General features: G+C 42.8%; 1 protein-coding gene across 3 annotated transcripts in view; it reads right to left on the bottom strand.

Moving 5' to 3' along the window:
• PPEF1 (protein phosphatase with EF-hand domain 1) overlaps positions 1–17,420 on the bottom strand; it is a 108,802-nt gene that overhangs the window by 60,351 nt on the left and 31,031 nt on the right. For all 3 annotated transcript variants that reach the window (XM_058714002.1, XM_058714001.1, XM_058714003.1), the window contains 3 exons: positions 11,734–11,861; positions 10,957–11,017; positions 3,330–3,493 (listed from right to left, as the gene is read on the bottom strand). In XM_058714002.1, coding sequence (XP_058569985.1) covers positions 3,330–3,493; positions 10,957–11,017; positions 11,734–11,861 — 353 coding nt within the window. The remainder of the gene's footprint in view (positions 1–3,329; positions 3,494–10,956; positions 11,018–11,733; positions 11,862–17,420) is intronic.

Below are 17,420 nucleotides of genomic sequence, written 5' to 3'. Positions count from 1 at the left end.
AACACCAATCCTTCTTAAACTCTTCCAAAACACTGAGGGAGAAGACACAATTCCTAACTCATTCTAGAAGACCAATACTATCCTGATATCAAAGCCAGATAAAGACACCACAAGAACCTACATACCAATATCCCTTATGAACAAAATGCAAAAAACCTCAACAAAATAGCAGCAAACAAACCCCAACAAAATTTTAAAAAGAATCATTGACCTTGACCCAGTGGGATTTATTTCAGGAATACAAGGCGGTTCAACACAGACACAAAATTAATCAGTGTAATAACACACATTAATAGAGTGAAGGAAAAAACACATGATCCTTTCAATTGATGCAGACAAGGTATGTGACAACATCTAACAGCTTTTTACGATAAAGCCACTCCGAAAACCAGGAACAGAAGAAAACTTCAACGTGATGAAAGGCATCTATGAAAAACCCACAACTAGCATCAAACTCAATGGTAAAAGACCAAAAGCTTTCCCCCTAAGATCAAGAATAAGACAAGCATGCCTGCCCTCACCACTGCTATTCAACATTGTACTGAAAGTTCTAGCCAGAGCAATTAGGAAAAAAAAGAGAGAGAGAGAGAGAGAAATGGCATCTAAATCAAAAAGGAACAACTAAAGCTATCTCTACTCTCAAATGACACGACCCCGTAGATGGATTATTTCAAAATACACACACATACAAACTACTAGAGCTAAAAAATGAATTCAGCAAAGCAAAGTGGCCGAGTAAAAGCTCAACCCACAAAACCAGTTCTCTTTCTATATACCAACAATGAGCAATCCAAAAGGGAATTAAGAAAGCAATACCTTTTCACAACAGTAATCAAAAGAATAAAATACCAAGGAATACATTTAAGGTAGTGAAACACTTGTGCGCTGAAAACTAGAAAACATGGCTGAAAGCAATCAAAGATAACCTAAATAAATGGAAACACATCCTGTGTTTATGAGGTGGAAGACTTAATATTGTCATGATGGTAATACTAACCAACGTGATTCACGGATTCAATGCAGCCCCTACCAAAATCCCAATGAGCTTTCTTTGCAGAAATGGAAACGCCAATCCTCAAGTTCACTGCAAGGGAACCCAAATGCCAAAATCATATCGAAAAAGAACTAAATTGAAAGATTCATAGTTCCTGATTTCAAAACTGACTACAAAGTTACAGAAATCAAGACAATGTGGTAGTGACATAAGGATAGACACATACACAAATGGAATCAAATTGGGAGTCCAGACATAAAACAACACATCTAAGGTCTATTAGTTCTCGACGAGGGTATCAAGACCACTCAGTGCGGGGAAGGAACAGACTCTTCAAAAAAAGGTGCTGGGACAAGTGCATGTGCACATGCAGAGAATGAGGTGGGCCCCCTACCTCGTGCCATATACAGAAAGTAACTGAAAATGTTTCATGAACTAAATGTAGAGCTAAAACTATAAAATTCTTAAAAGGAAAGAGAAGGGGTAAATCTTCATGACCTTGGATCTGGCCATGGCTTCTTAGATATAACACCAAAAGCACAAACAACCAAAGAAAAAAATAGATAAATTGGACTTCATCAAATTAGAAACTTTCGTGAATCAAAGGACATTATCAAGAAAGAGAAAAGACAACCTACAGAATGAAACAAAATTTTCAAACCGTATATCGGATAAGGGATTTGTATCCAGAATATATAAAGAACTCTAATAACTCAATAATAAAAAGACAGACAAATAACATGATTTTAAAATGGGCAAAAGATATGAACAGACACTCCTCCAAAGAATGTGTGCAAATGTCCAGTAAACAAGAAAAAATGCTAAACATCTTCGGTCATTGGGGAAATGCAAATCAAAACCACAATGAGATACCACTTAACACACACCTTGGATGGCCATAATAGAAATAAAATTAAAAAGAATAAACAAAAGCAAATAACAAGTGTTGGCAAAAAATGTGAAAAAATTGGAACCCTCCCGCGTCACTGGTGGGAAGGTAAAATGGCACAGCCACTGTGGAAAAGAGCGTAGCGATTCCTCAGAAAGTTAAACAGAGTTACCATATGACCAAGCAGTTCTACTCCTAGGCACATATACTCAACAGAACTGAAAACATGTTTATACAAAAACTTACAAGTGAATACTTATTTTTAATTTTTTCACGTTTATTTTTGAGAGAGAGAGAGAGAGAGAGAGAGAGAGAGAGAGAGACAGAGTGTAAGTGGAGGAGAGGCAGAGAGAGAGGGGAGACACAGAATCGGAAGCAGGCTCCAGGCTCAGAGCTGTCAGCACAGAGCCCGACGCGGGGCTCGAACTCACAAACAGTGAGATCGTGACCTGAGCCGAAGTCGGGGCTTAACCAGCTGAGCCACCCAGGCGCCCTGTGAGTGAATGTTACTTCATGAGAGCCAAAAGGTAGAAAAAAATCCCAATGTCCATCAGTGACAAATGAATAAATGAAAGGTGGTATATCCATATAACCGAATATATATATCCACATAACATGCATAGCAATAAAGGAGCAGTTAAACATGCTATGACATGAATGGACATGAATGTACCTTAAAAACGTGCTAAGTGAAAAAGCCAGACCCAAGAGGCTACATATTACGCAATTCCATTTGTATGAAATGTCCGAGAGAGACAAATCCCCAGAGACAGAAACTAGACTAGTGATCGCCAGGGGTGAAGGAGAAGGGAACGGGAATGGGTATGGCATTTCTTTGTGAGGTGACGAAAATGTTCTGGAATCAGATATTGGTGAGGGTTGTGCAATTTTGTGAATATACTAACAATCACTGAATTGTACACTTTATTTTTAACTGAAGAATTGTTGACACACAATGTTACATTAGTTTGAGGTGTAGGACCGTGATTCGACAAGTCTACACGTTACCCTGTGCTCACAGTGTAGTTACCATCTGTCACCGTACAACACCATTACAACACCATTGACTATATTCCTTAGGCTGTAGCTTTTATCCTCACGACTTACTCCATAACTGAAAGCCTGGATCTCCCAGTCCCTTTCGCCCGTTTTGCCCATCCCCTCACCCTTAAACCACTCACCTTAAAATGATGCATTTTATGACATATGAATTATAGCTCAGAAAAAGAAAAAAAGGGAATGCAGTGAGCCTATAGATAGGAGATTTCTGTACATCCGAGGAGACTTCGGTCTAATAGGTGAAGCAAAGCAGAGGATAACTCTCAGTATGAAGCTTTTCCCCAAGAGAACGCATTTCTGCCGCAGTATTTGCATCCGTTCGTTCAACGGATGGTCACTGAGCACGTGTTACGTACAAGAATCAGGGCGGTATCTGCTCCCACTTGCCTGTTGTTGCTTGAAGGCGTCAACAAGTACGTCAATGTCAGTAAAGGTGAGAGGAAACTGCAGTCGAGGACCGTTATAGGAGTTTGGGACGTCTACAGATGAGACATAGCCCTGTCTATCCTTGTAGTCCTGGAGGGTGCTACCAAAAAGTCGAGCAACTATTTCTGGAAAAGGAAAGACATTACCATGCTTAAATTCAATCGATACCTTCTTGAATATCGAGCCTGTGTAAGGCACTGTGCTACATGTTGTGAATACCAAGATAGCTCACATAGAACCACGAGGAAGGATCTGTTCTCAGATCATTAGGTATATTCACATGAATCACCCTCCTCCCTTCCTGAGTGGATGCTGTATCAAAGCAGAGAGTTGCAATAGGGCTGAAAACATAACAGTGCGCTGTATTTGGTTCAAACATCTGTGCTATTCATGATCTACAGAAAATTAAACTGCAATGTTCAGTTCTTCCCGTGAAACACTTCAAACTTTACCCGGCTGTAATCGATTTGTTTCTCTCTTCAGATAGAAACAGATTTTTTCAGCGTGATTTTTTTTCTTCTTGTTAACAAAGCAAGTAGAGTTAGATGACGAACCACAGGCAGAATTACCCAAAGGGCCTCTCTTTCAGAGACACATTTCTAGGTTAACGGATTGTCTGCACTGCCCCTATCAGTAGGGGCTGAGACTCAGAGTCCCTTTCTTGCTAGACTGCCTATGAAATAGCCAGCCCAAGTACAGAAATCTGGCCAATTCAGGTGGAGAAAGATGAAAGGGGATACGGCATAGACTGATTGCAAAAGTGACTCCAATTGTCCATCCCAACTCCTAGACTTGCTCTTTTGCACGTGATTTGCAGTTACTCTCACCAAAGTCTATAAGCCTTGCGTGCTTCCATGTTCTCTCTTTTGAACCCACGTGACTACCGAAAAGCCCAAGCTAGTCTAATGAAAGCTCCAAGACTATGGGGAGCAAAACGGAGTCACCCCAGTCAAGGCCATCCTAGATCAGTCATTAGCCAGCTGATCTCCGAATACATGAGTGAATTCTAGCCAAGACCTGAGAAAAACCACCAAATCAAGCCTGCCAAGATCAGGAGAAGCACTCAGATAACCTGTAGATTTGTGGGCAAAAAGAAATGTCTCTTAACCTGCCACCGAGCTATTGTGGTTGTTTAACACACAGTATTATTTCCTTAATAGATAACCGCTATAGAAGATGACGATGTACACTTCAACTCATTAGCATTGAATTGCTACCAAGCCCATCAACCAGAAGTTCTGTGCAAGAAGTTTCCATATTTTTGAATAGAGTGGACATGTTTGGAAGGTGTGACGTTAGCTGATGTAAATAGAATACGTTTTTTTTTTCCCACGATCCATTTATGCTGAGAGATTACAGTTAAGAACTAAAGTTGAAAACATTTTTCTAAAATAAGTCATATTTGGTAACTTAAACATGCTTACTAAGTTATTGTATACGCCAATACTTCTTTGGTGGTGGTTGATGATGTTTTATAAGAAGTTAAATTTAGGAATAATAATGTCTGTCTTCAGTGTGGCCCAGCACAGGGTATTTTTCTCATTTGGATTTGATTTGAGATTTGAGAATAAATTATTCCATTTTACGTTTGAAAATTAGAAACGCAGAGGAGCTTGGTAAATTTTATCTCAGATTCCACTCTGCAAGCAGTAAAGCCTAAAAACTCCAGTTAACCGTCTTAACGATCGTACCGCTCCATTCTTAGAGAGAAATCTTCCTAACTCTATACACGGAAATATCGGGCTCCTCTTGGGCAAACAACAACAACAAGGAAAAATAAAAAGAGCCCCACCAGCCTCACTAGATTATCTTATAACTGACTTATTGAGTAAACCCAACTGTGTGAAGTACAAGCATGAAACGATTTTCTTTTCCCAATCGCTGCCTTCACCTATGCTCTGTCCACTCCCCCTTTCTCATCAGCTGGCACATCAAGCCAATTGCATCAGTTCCAGTCATTAAAATGCAGTCTTGTTTTTTAGGAACAAAATTAAAATATTGCTTTTCTTCTTTAAAATGCACAAAAAAAGCTTGGTCTGGCCCTTCTTTCCATACATTCGTTGACCTCCAATCCTTACAAGTTCCATTTCCCTATGCCAATTCTTAGAAAAAGCCACCCAAAATGAAATATCAGTAAACATCAAATCGTGGCCCTTTTTTTAAAAATCATAATCCTTTTGCTGATTTTTAGCCACATTAAAAAAAAATAACATAGATTCTCTTCCTAATATGGTAGCTAAGGAGGATCATAATACGAACACAATCAAAAGCTTCAACAGTTCAAAGGCAAGTACTGTGGGCTGTAACTATTATAACTAATAAGAGTAATTTAATGAATGCCAACAATACATGAAGATTTGTGCAACATATAATTTGAATGAATCCTTACCTATTTGATTCACAATTCTGTCAACATGAATCTAAACTAATTAAATATAATGAAATCTTGAATTATAACCAAATGATACCTTTACAAGTTGTTCTAAAGAAAATGCCTCAAAAATACCCCACCACGTATAATCGTTTCTTTTTCCCAGTAAAACTCAAAATCTGGACAGGGAAAATTTTAAAGCCCACAATTAAACACACACACACACACACACACACACACACACACACACAATTTCTGCCTCTGCCACCCACGTGTCACTTTGAAAACAAGCTCCAAATATGGCTAGGGGGGGAAAAAGCACCAATTGAACTGCATTTATAATTATTTCATTCCTCAAATATGAATCCTGATTAAGAGCAGTGACTACTGGATAGAAAGATGCAAAAATAATGTTACTTGTGACCAGTGTGATTAAATATCCATACTCACGACAATCAATTGAGAAACTCCCAGAACTGACCGGATCGATACTACAGAGGTTTAAGCCCAGTGGTTTGAACCACAGCTTTACCACTGCTGAGACGCATAACCTCGGGAGGTTACTTCCTAAGCCTCAACATTCCCATCTGACAAAAGGGAACGACAACACTAGCAGTCTCGGTGGTTTGTCATGCAGACTAAATGAAATATTTAAAGCGCTTAAGAGACATGGCACATGGCAAACATTTAACAAATGCCAGCAATAATAATTTCATAAACGTTGTTATTCGATAGGAGCACAGTACAAACAGGTATGAATCAAAGGCTTGTTAAAGACTATCAAGAACCACCGGGGAGACAGAATGGGGAAAATAACCTATTGACCATAACAACAAAAAGTATAAAATAGCTGGGTATGATAGGACGTTTTGGCCGAGCGGGGAAGCAGAAAGAATAGTCAAAACAACACTTGCGCACACTTCATCACACTCCCCACTTCCATCAAGCTCTAGTTTAAACCTACTGTTACGTACAGCGGCTGCCGCTGTCTACCTGTGCGGTGGACGTGTGAAGTCTCCCCATCAAGTCCTAGGAACTGGTTTGAGCAACTAAGTAGTAGGACGCCGGAATGAATTGCTTCCAGGTCACCTCCCACCCGCGGAACACCCAGAATGTCTCTGCTAACCCTGTGCCTCAGAGTTCAAACCATTATTCCGGAAATGTGAAGTGATCTTCTGGTCCCTAAATATACCCCACTTAGGGTCACAGCCCTTCTGCCAAACAGGCCTTGGGGGACGTTGTGTGGAGCCATCCCACCAAAGAGGGCCATCAGAAAGCAAGCTACAGTAATGCACAGCACGGTGACCCTAGTCAACAATCCTCTTTTGGGTGCTTGAAAGTTGCTAAGAGTACATTTTTAAAGTTCTTGCCATACACAAAAGAATTGTAACTGTGAGATGAGGGGAGTGTTAACTAACCTTATTGTGGTAATCATCTCACAATATATACATATGTGAAATCACCGCATTGTATACCTTAAATTTATACATTGTTATGTGCCAATTATATTTCAATAAAGCTGGAACATTTTTTAAAGGAAATCAACCTACAGAACTAATCTGTACATCAATTTTTCTGTTATGTCAATAATCAGATCAGTAAGATTCAAGGACTCTATAATAGAGAGATGTATAAGAGAAACGACAGCCTAGAAATATGCCCTATTACACATTTTTTAATGAATACATGATGAAGGAGGTACTATAAACCACGGTGAAAAGGTACATTACCAGAAATATTGTGGGAAAAATTGGTTAACTGCTTGGACATTGTCTTTTTAGCTGTGTTTTTAAATTGCTTTCAACCACTAGGCATCCAAATTTCCTTTTTTAGTTTAATATAAAAAATCCAAAATGTATGAAGTGTTAAAATTTTTAAAAGCCAAACCATAAAAAAATCTAGAAATACAGGCATAGCGATCCACATTTTAAATATTTCAAGGCCCTCTAAGTTTAAAAGTAGGGATGCACAAAGAAAAAGATATTTAGACTTGAAAGGTATTTTAAATAATTAATGGGTAAAAATTTCCTAAACCTGATGGAAAATACCAACCTAGATATCACAGAAGCTCGGCAAACCCCACACAGCGAAAATATACATGAACCCTCATCAAGACACATTATACTTAAAGCCCTATTCCCCAATGTAACTTAGGTTAGTCTGTTTCTTCACCACCTCCATGAGGTGATTGTTACTCGTTTGTAATATGGTGAAATTCATTTGTCACTGTGTGTGTTCTATTTTGGTGCGTTCAAAGGAATGTTACTCCTCCCTCAGTCCTCTACCCAACTCTCCCATTCTTTTTCCCCTATTCCCACCCGTCCACTCATCCCCTGTAGGTAAACAATGTCATTAGTTTCTGATTCATCCTATAGGTTTCTCCTGTATTTATTTTTGCACACACACACACACATTGATATCAGGCGAAGACTTCTCAAATACGATGCAGAGAGCACTAACCATAAGGAGGAAAAAAAAAATTGTACTACATTAAAATCAAGAATGTCTGTTATCATCGAAAGACAGCATTTAAAGATTGGGGAGACAAAAGGCAAAGACTAGGAGAAGATATTTGCAATATGTTTCTCTAACAACGGTTCATATTCTCGTATTTAGAATCCTTGGATACTCTTCAAAACTGGTAAGAGAAAAAGTGGCTAACCCAATGGAAAGATGGAAGGAGACCTGAACAGGCACTTCACCAAGCAGGATGTTCCTGTGGCCAAAAAATACACAAAAAGGCGCACAGTTTCGACGCTCACCAAGGAAACACAAAGCAGAAATGTGATACTACTACATGCCTGGCAGAATGGCCAAAACGAAAAGGACAGACAACTCCAAGTGTTGAAGAGAACGGAGAGCAACTGGAACTCTCATCCACTGGTGGCAATAGAACTTGGTACAATAATTTTATAAGACGGTTTGTCAGTATCTATTAAAGCTGGACATACGCATGCCCTGTAGCCCAAAACTTCCATCCCTGGGTGGCAGTCCATCTTTATCCTGGCCCCCAGTGCATCACCCCTCTTTGTGTGTGCATCCCTTTACTGTAGAATGCCACTGCTTCCCCTGGCAAGAGCCGAAGCTCTCCTAACCCTGTGAATCTGTGGCTGCCCTTGTGACCTGCTGTGACCGATAGAATATGGCAGAACTGATTGTGTGTGAGTTCCAAAGAACAGGCCTTAAAGGCGTCGTAGCCTCTGCCTTTGTCCTCTTGGGATCCAGCTACTGGGTAAAGAATTCCGGGATATCCCGCTAGACAGAAAGAATTGAGGTACCTAAGTTCAGAGCCAACACCAAAGTCCCGGCCCTGCGAGTAAGCCCACCTAGACCTCCCTACACAGCCCAGCTAGGCTGAGTGAGGCTGAGTGACACCACATGGAACAAAGACATGCCATCCCCACTGAGCCCTGTTCAACTGCGTGATCCATAGAATCACAAGGAGTTAAATGGTTGCTGTTTTTAAGCCACTAAATTTCGGGGTGCTTTGTTATGCAGCAATAGACAACTGAAAATGAGTATACAGCAAGAGAAAATGGTCTGTATGTTCACCAAAAAGGACATGCACAAGAATGTGCATAGCAGTACCATTTAAATTACCCAAACTGCAAGCAACCCAAATGTCCATAAACAACGGAACGGATCGGTGTTGGCATATTCACAAAATGAAGTATTATTCAGCAATGAGAATGACCAAATTGCAACAGCGTGGATGACACTCGCAAATACAATGGTGAGTAAAAGACAGACTCAACACTGTATGCTTCCATTTATGGAGTGAAGTTCAAAACCAGCCAAACCAATCTAGGATACAGAAGACAGGAAAGTCATGATGGAGGAATTGGGAAGTGACTGGACAGGAGAGAGGCTTCTGTGGCTCTGAAAATGTTTTCTTTCTTCTGGGCGCAGGTTACAAGGGCCTGTTTACTTTGAAAAAATGTACTGAGTCATATACTTGTGATTTGGGTACTTATTTTAACATAGGTTAGACTTCAAGAAAAGTCTACATCAGAAGATTAAAACACTGTCCCCTTCTTTGATAAAAATTTTTAAATATTTTTGAATCACCTGCAGATTTTTTTTTTTTTTTACATGCAGATTTTTTAAAAATACAGAGCCTGAGTAAATATCTCCGGGCTGGAACCCAGCCATCTGTGTCTGTGAATCTCGGTAAGTGATTCCAGTACACAGACCAGATCCAAAGAGCAGGTCATTAGCAAAAAGAGTGCTGTTTCATTTCACCATCATTATATTTCCTCTCAGAAATATTTTGCCAAAGAACATGAAGCACAAACAACTGTCTCCAAATTGCAATTATCTGAAAGAAAGAAAATGGCAAAATACCCACTTCCGCCCACTCCCCACTCCTCAGGTTTGGCTATTCTACCATTTAGAAAGCTCCTACGGATCATTAAATGCTTTAATTAGTTTCATACATATGCGCTCAGCTCAAGGCATGCCATTAAAACACTATTCTTTTGCCGCTTTGAAGGGTGCTCGCTAGATGATTTAAAAGAAGCTCTTAGATGACATATACTTTTAATTAGAACCAAAAAATGACCCAAATTAAAGAAAAGTGAGTCTGTGAGTCTAGCATCTACCTTGAAGAGAACAACAGGCATCTTGATTTGCAGAACAAATGCACGCCCCGGGAATAACCATCATTTTGAAACCATTTTGAACCCATTCTACACTGTCTGTCCCTGAAATGATTTCCTTAGTCATTTCAGAAGGACTAAATAAATGATAAAGAGACAGAGAGACAGACAGCTGGCTGTGCGGCAAAACAGACAACCGTGTTCAAGCCACCATTTCCCCCCAGATTCATTTCACGAGATCCTCAAGACAGTGTGATCTCTCAGCACAAAAGGTTTTGTGGATACAAAATAAGATCCTCTTTACTAAGCTACTTTCTGTATATCAAGAGATTGTGGTTCAGAGAAGGTGTTCAGCAAATTAACATTGAGTGAAATCGAATTCAGCTTTTTCAAAGTGAAAAAAAGTAAGTGACCAATTTAGTCAAGTCAACAACGATCAGCGAAAAAAGCCACTTGACCTGATTTCACCAGTTGTGGGGGGGGGGGGGGTCGCAAAGGTAAGACAGGTGAGCATCGTTTTAATTTCTTAGCGTTCTCCCATCTTCGGAGTTTACATCCCTTGAAGAGGGCAATTCAATATGTAATGACTGCTTTTCAAAAGACTAAACATTGTACTTACCTGGATCTTTCTCATGTATATGTGCGTAGTTTTCCAACATGAAGGAAAAGAAGTTGGATAGCTGGACAAAATAAAGATACGTTAGTCAATTGATGACCCCCAAACAGCTACTATGGCAAATGCTGTCGGTGTTCCAAGCAAGTGCTCTTCACTCTTCTGGAACAGTCGTCTCCCAGCAGCCTTAGGTGCTAACAGGTCCCACCTCCACCTGCCTCCCACCTCCCTCCTGGCCCTTAGCCGGTGAGCCGCACCTCCCCCAGAGACACGCAGCATATCGCAGATCCCCCCTCCTTTTTATTGTTAAAAATGTACTTTTTTTCCCGCTAATAAGCATTAACGCTGGATTTAGACATCACTTTTGCAAGCTTGAAAAAGGCCTTCCTCACTCATCTGTATTCTCTTCTAGAACTCTCACAGGTTTGTTCTTGGGAAATGTCTCCATTTTTTAACTCCTTAAAGTATTTTTTCCTTCATAAAGTGACAACTTTACTATTGGGGCATGTACCCAAGAACAGAATAAGGCCATTTTTCACTAGTTGGCTAGACATCTGGCGGCCCTCTTCAACACGCGGACTTCAGAACTGAAAAACACCATCTTCCTCCCGAATCACACCCTCTCCGAACGGCTAGTTCCAAGGCAGTGTCACTACATCCTCCGTGACAGTTTTCGCCAAGGTTCCTCAGCTTAAAATGGATCCCAACTTTCTTTGTTTTTTCAGTTATGACGGGTAAAGAGAGGCACTTTGCCAAAAGAAGAGACGAGCTCGCAAAACAGACCTGCAACTGGCCTTGTTCATCGGCGTATTCGATGGACTGGAAGATGGTGAGGGCATAGCGCTGTCTGGCCTTCAGTCGGGTGCTGTAGCCCCGGTACCAGTTCTGGATGACCAATGCGGCTTTGAGCACTGCAGCGCCACAGGACATGAAAATTGGAGAAAACCAGTTACCATGCAGCTGTGGGATTGGGGAAGTAGGTATTCCGGAAAAAACCCAAAAACCAAAAAAAACCCAGTCTGCCTGGATTTTCCAGGTCCTAAGAACGTAACAACTACAGTGAAATTGACCTTTAGATTTTTGTAAAATGCCCTCAAGTCTCAAATACTCAGAGAACACTGATGGCCTAGCCACTGTCAGTAGAGTTTGGGCGGCAAGAAGGCATGAATCTGAATCCCGGCTCTGCTAATTACTGCCTGTGTGACTTTGAGAAGTCACTAAAACTCTCAAAGCCTCCGTTTCCTCATCTGTAAAATGGGGAAAATAAGAGCACCTACCTCCGGCACTACTTAGGCATATGAAGTCTACGTATGCCCTATGAAGTAGCAATTCCATTCTTCGCCACGTACCCCCAAGCAATCCTCACCCGGCCCAAGAGGGAGACATACGGGGCGGCGGTGTTTCTTTGTTTGTGACACTAGGGAGTTTGCCATCAATGCAGCCTGGCTGTTCACCGCGAGGAAGGAGAATGTGTAACTCCGGTAGGTGCACACCATGGGCCATCGGGCCACAGCTCGAAGCAATGCATTAAGTAAACCCACAGCAACGTGGCCGGGTCTTAAAAACACAGCGCTTCAGTTAGAACGGTTGTTGACAAGTTAAAGACAATGAAATATAACACATCACTTTACATAAATTTAAAATACGTATACACAAACCCAAAATATACATGTCCTAAGAATATATACGAAGGAAAAGACATTAAACAAATAGAGCGGGTATTTACGGGGAACGGGGGGGGGGGGGGGTGAATGGGTATGGGGTACACGGATAAAAAGGAGCAAGCAAATTAATTAAGATAAGAAAGGGTCTTGCACAGACCAGGGATGGCAAAGTACAATGAACTGAAAAGTACAATTCGCTCCAGCCTCCGTACCTGAGATTCAATTGACAAAAGATGGATAAATGAACACACCTCCCTCCTTCCCAGAGTTACAATGAGGATGAAAGGAGATCCTACAGGTGAAGAGTTTAGCCCTACGCCTGGTTAATAAATGGCTAAACAAACGGCTACTGCAGGGATAAGCATGGTCTTGTTTGTGGGTTATTCAGGCACACTGACTCCGTTCTGGGGCTCTGAGCCTTGGAACCGTCCTGTAGCTTCATAGCTTTGAAGAAGGCAATCAGGTGAGAGATAATGAGATTTAAAATATAGTCTCTTATGCCTTCCTCAAATTTTAGAGTGAAGAGCAATCAACACCAGCTGGCTTCTTTTATTCATGTTATAATTTTTCCCAGTTAGCACATAAAAATTAAGAGTTGACTATAACAAGAACAATTTGAATTCTAAAAGCAGGATTCTAGCCTCCCGTCCCAGGATCCCTGGCTCAATACTGCTGTGGTATTACTAGTCATCTGAGCGTATTTATTTATGAGTTTCTCCAAGGCTCTCCGGTTCCAGAGACACTCATTTCATTATTCAGCTTCCAGAAGACCCCAGGAAGTAGACATGAGGTCAAGTATCATGATCTTTACAGGGAAAAACCACAGGGAGAAGAAACAGAGTGGCTTGTTCAATAGGATAAAGCAAACGATTGGGAGGCTGAAAATCTCGAGTGTTCTCACCATATGGAGAGCCCAGGCTCACCTGAAAGGTCTGTTCTACGGGACAGTCGCTGTCATGACCAACCATCCCTGACCTCAGGGGCTCTCTCTGTTCATCAAGCCCAGTGGAACTGTCCGGGGCTATTTACTGAGCACTTGCTGAGGGTCGGGCAACGGACTCTTTTCCGTGATCCTCACCGCACTGTGAAGCTGAGAGAGACTAGCCAGTAAGTGGAAATGAACAGCAAGGGCTTGAACCCAGGTCTCACTGATCTGTAGCCCATGCTCTCAACCTCCATAGAGCTACTGACCTTTTTCTGTGCCTCAGTTTCTTCATCTGCACAGTGCTGTAGTAGAATAAATGATCACTAAAGTCTCTTCTACTTAGGATTAGCACCACCAATAATAAATGACCATGCTTATCATTTCTATAATTAATAATGGAACAAAGCAGCGACCACATGTTAAGGGTCGACTGTAAGACACTTGGTCCCCACAAATATCATCTCTGCGTTACACGTAAGGAAACTTCGCGTTCAGAGAGGCAAGTATCTTGTTTCAAGTCGCTTATCTAGTACAGACTCAGCTCTTCTGAGTCCAAACTCTGGGCTCTCTCCACTATCGCCAGTTACTTCATTCCCTAAACTATTTGCACCTTTCCTTCGTTTGAGTAAGAACTGCCACCATTCCTTGAATGCCTACTATGTGCCTGCCACTAAGCTAGACGTACGTTAACCACCACCTCTACTCCTCCTCCACGAGGGGAAATAGGTGATCGGAGCCCCCTGCCCTATCTCTGCCTTGCTTCTGCCCGGTCCCTTGCTGGGATCCCACCCCACCCCCCAAGGCGGGAGCTGCCATTTTATTTGATAAGGCACACAGTACTTTCACGGGCTATATTTTACTAGTAGGAGTGGAAGGGAGACAACAATGCTCAGTTCCCCGGCTCCTGCATTTCTTCTTCTGCTCCAAAGGCATTCCCCACCCCCTTCCCGGCCGGAAAATGCACCAGCCGGTACCTGAGCCCCTACACCCGGGCATGAATGCCACTTACGAAGCTATCACGTGTCAGCTGTCACCCCACACTCCTCTAGTCCGCTCCCTGATGCTCTGCCAATAGGGGCAGTGGGGGGCGACAGTGAGGCTGGAGGAGGGAACCAGGGACACACTCCTTCCCGTCTGCTTCCCGTTCCTGTTAGTGGAACCTAGCAACGGCTCTCCACCCTGCACCCCCATTCTGCAACCCCCGCCCCCAGCAGCTTCTCCTGGTAGCTACGCTGGATCCAGTCTGCAGTTAGCCAGCACTTGCAAAACCAGCCTCCCAGCAGCCCCTCAGACACACCAGCGCCAGCCGGGCAGCCCCCATTCTCCAAGGTCTGAGTTCCAATGCCGCGGGAACCCTCCTCCAAGCTTCTACATTTTAAGAATTCCAACCTTTCCCTTTCTCTCTCAGCCCTAGAGATGGCAACTTTCCCGTAATTGCTACCTCTGTATACCTTAGGGTTCCTCCAGGGACCTTTCGGTGACCTAGGAACAACTCGACGCCCGATTGACAGTTCTTTAAATTCGCCTCTGTCGTCAGATCACTCTATGGTTTCTGCCTCCCGACTAGGCCCGGCCCGATGAGCCGGTGTCACTGGGTGGGAAAAGCAGGCTCAGGTTAGGCCTCAAGCGTCCAACTTCCCGGACGCTCCAGCTCAGGCCCTTCCCAGAATCCCACATCGGGGTTTGAGTACCTCGGCAGCGGCTGATAAAAGGGGCTCTGATTCACATCCCGCTACTGCTCCTTTGGCTTACAGCCCCCCCACCCCCACCCCCAGGGCCCTCTCTGGCGCAGGGAAGGAGACGGGCAGGGCAGGGTTGAATGGACCAACATCCGACCTCGAAAACCTCACCTGATTCCTAAGAACCCACCCGCTCGCGGCACGGCCGCTCTAGCCAGCTGAGGACGCTCTCCTGGAGCAGGAACCCCCAAAACGGCAAAGGTTAGAGCCCAGGTACGAGAGACCCCACCCGAGGGGTTGCCGGCTCCATACCTCCCCCAACCGTGTGTGCAGAGTTGAAGACCTGTGTCATCCAGTCCTGAACCTGCTGGACAGCCTAGGTCCCCTTCTGGTCCTGCTGCTTCATCATGTGACTGGTGACAGGGCTTGTCTTCCCCGTCACATTAATTCCATGCAGAAAAAAACCCCAGAGTTAAAGCTATTGCCATATGTGTCCCAAGGGCCTCCTATTTTCGTTTCTAGAAGGAAGCAACAGTATGGGTTTAACAAGTTACCTGGCCAATTTTCTGTCTCCAGCACAGGTGGATTCCCTATTACCAAGCCAGGGTCTTTTGGGTTTGGTTTTCCCGTGGCTTCTTTCCTATAGTGGCCATCAGTATCATGGGAGTTTGCGAGAAATTAAATATCCACGTAGGTCAACGAATAAGACAAAAATTCAGAGCATTGGTTTTGTGCCGGACACTGCGCTTGGTGCTTTATGCAGATCATTTCATTTCATTTGATTTAATCCTCCCACCAATCCTACGAAGTGACATTACCCTCATTTTACAGATAAGGAAACTGAGGCTCAGGAATAACTTGTTTGGGGTCACATCACTTGTCTTTGGGAGAACACAGAGTCAAATCCGGATCTCTGTTATTCCAGAAACTGGGCTTTTAACCATAATGTCGTACAACCCAGGGTGGCACTTGGAATCAGCCATAAAAAAAATGAGGCAGTATCTCCTCCCTCCCATGCCTTCCCTACCTCACGTTCTCTATGCTCTTCACCTGCTCTATTGTTCTCCGTTCCACGTTTTACCATCTGGCATTCTATATGCTTGTATGGTTAGGTGTTTATTGTCTATCTTCCCCTATTAGCTAAGCTACACGAGAACAGGGACTTCATTTTGTTCACTGCTATAACCCCAGCACCTGGGGTAAGGCCTGGCCACGGATATGCGTTGAACAAATGAATGAATACCTTCTAGGGCTCTTAGAACAATAATCTATTAGTAATGTATAATAATGTACTAGTAACGTGTTGCTATAGGTATTAGTAATATACCAATTAATTGAGTGACTAATATAAAACGCTTAGCATATTGCCTGGCACATAGGAAGCACTCAATAAATAGCAGATGCTTTTTTTTTTAAAAGTAAGGTGGGAGGGGCGCCTGGGTGGCTCAGTCGGTTAAGTGTCCGACTTAAGCTCAGGTCATGATGTCGCTGTTTGTGAGCTCGCCCCCCACGTCGGGCTCTGTGCTGACGCTCAAAGCCTGGAACCCACCCTCTCTCTCTCTGCCCCTGCCCTGCTCATGCCTGCTCTCTCTCTCAAAATAAACATTAAAAAAAATTTTTTAAAGTAAGGTGGGAATAACACAATAATCGTCTCTCCCCAGTCTAACCACTTCTAGTGCCCCCCCCCCCAATTTCCTAATGATACATAAATTCATTAAAAATTTCACAAACTACTGTGGACAAACAGGCTACCATCCCAGAACCCAAGAGTCAGGAGCAAGAAGAACTGTGCCAACCAGGATCCAGAGGCCTCACTCCTTTAGAGAGCACAGTCGTGGCTCAAAGACCGCCTTCTCAGTGAGGCCTTTCCTGACCACTCTTTTCAAAATGGCACCCCGCTGCCCATTGCCCATCTCATTCCTTATTTTCTCACCCTGGCACTTATCACTACCTGCTATAGCACATATGTTACTCATTTGTTAATTGTCTCTCTCCTTCCACTACAATGTAATCTCCATACGGGCTGGGATGTTAGTCCGCTGGGTTAGCGGCTACATCCCCTGACTCTGGAACAGCCCCTGGAACATGGTAGATGCTCAGTATATATATGCTGAATGGATGAAATTACTCTTCAGTTAAGACTTTCTGTCTTGTGTTTCTCTTCGTGCTGACTGGTAGAGTCTTATCTTTGGTTTGTTTTTC

Source organism: Neofelis nebulosa, chromosome X, assembly GCF_028018385.1.
Source record: "Neofelis nebulosa isolate mNeoNeb1 chromosome X, mNeoNeb1.pri, whole genome shotgun sequence".
Taxonomy (NCBI): domain Eukaryota; kingdom Metazoa; phylum Chordata; class Mammalia; order Carnivora; family Felidae; genus Neofelis; species Neofelis nebulosa.
This window is presented reverse-complemented; position numbering and strand designations above follow the sequence as displayed.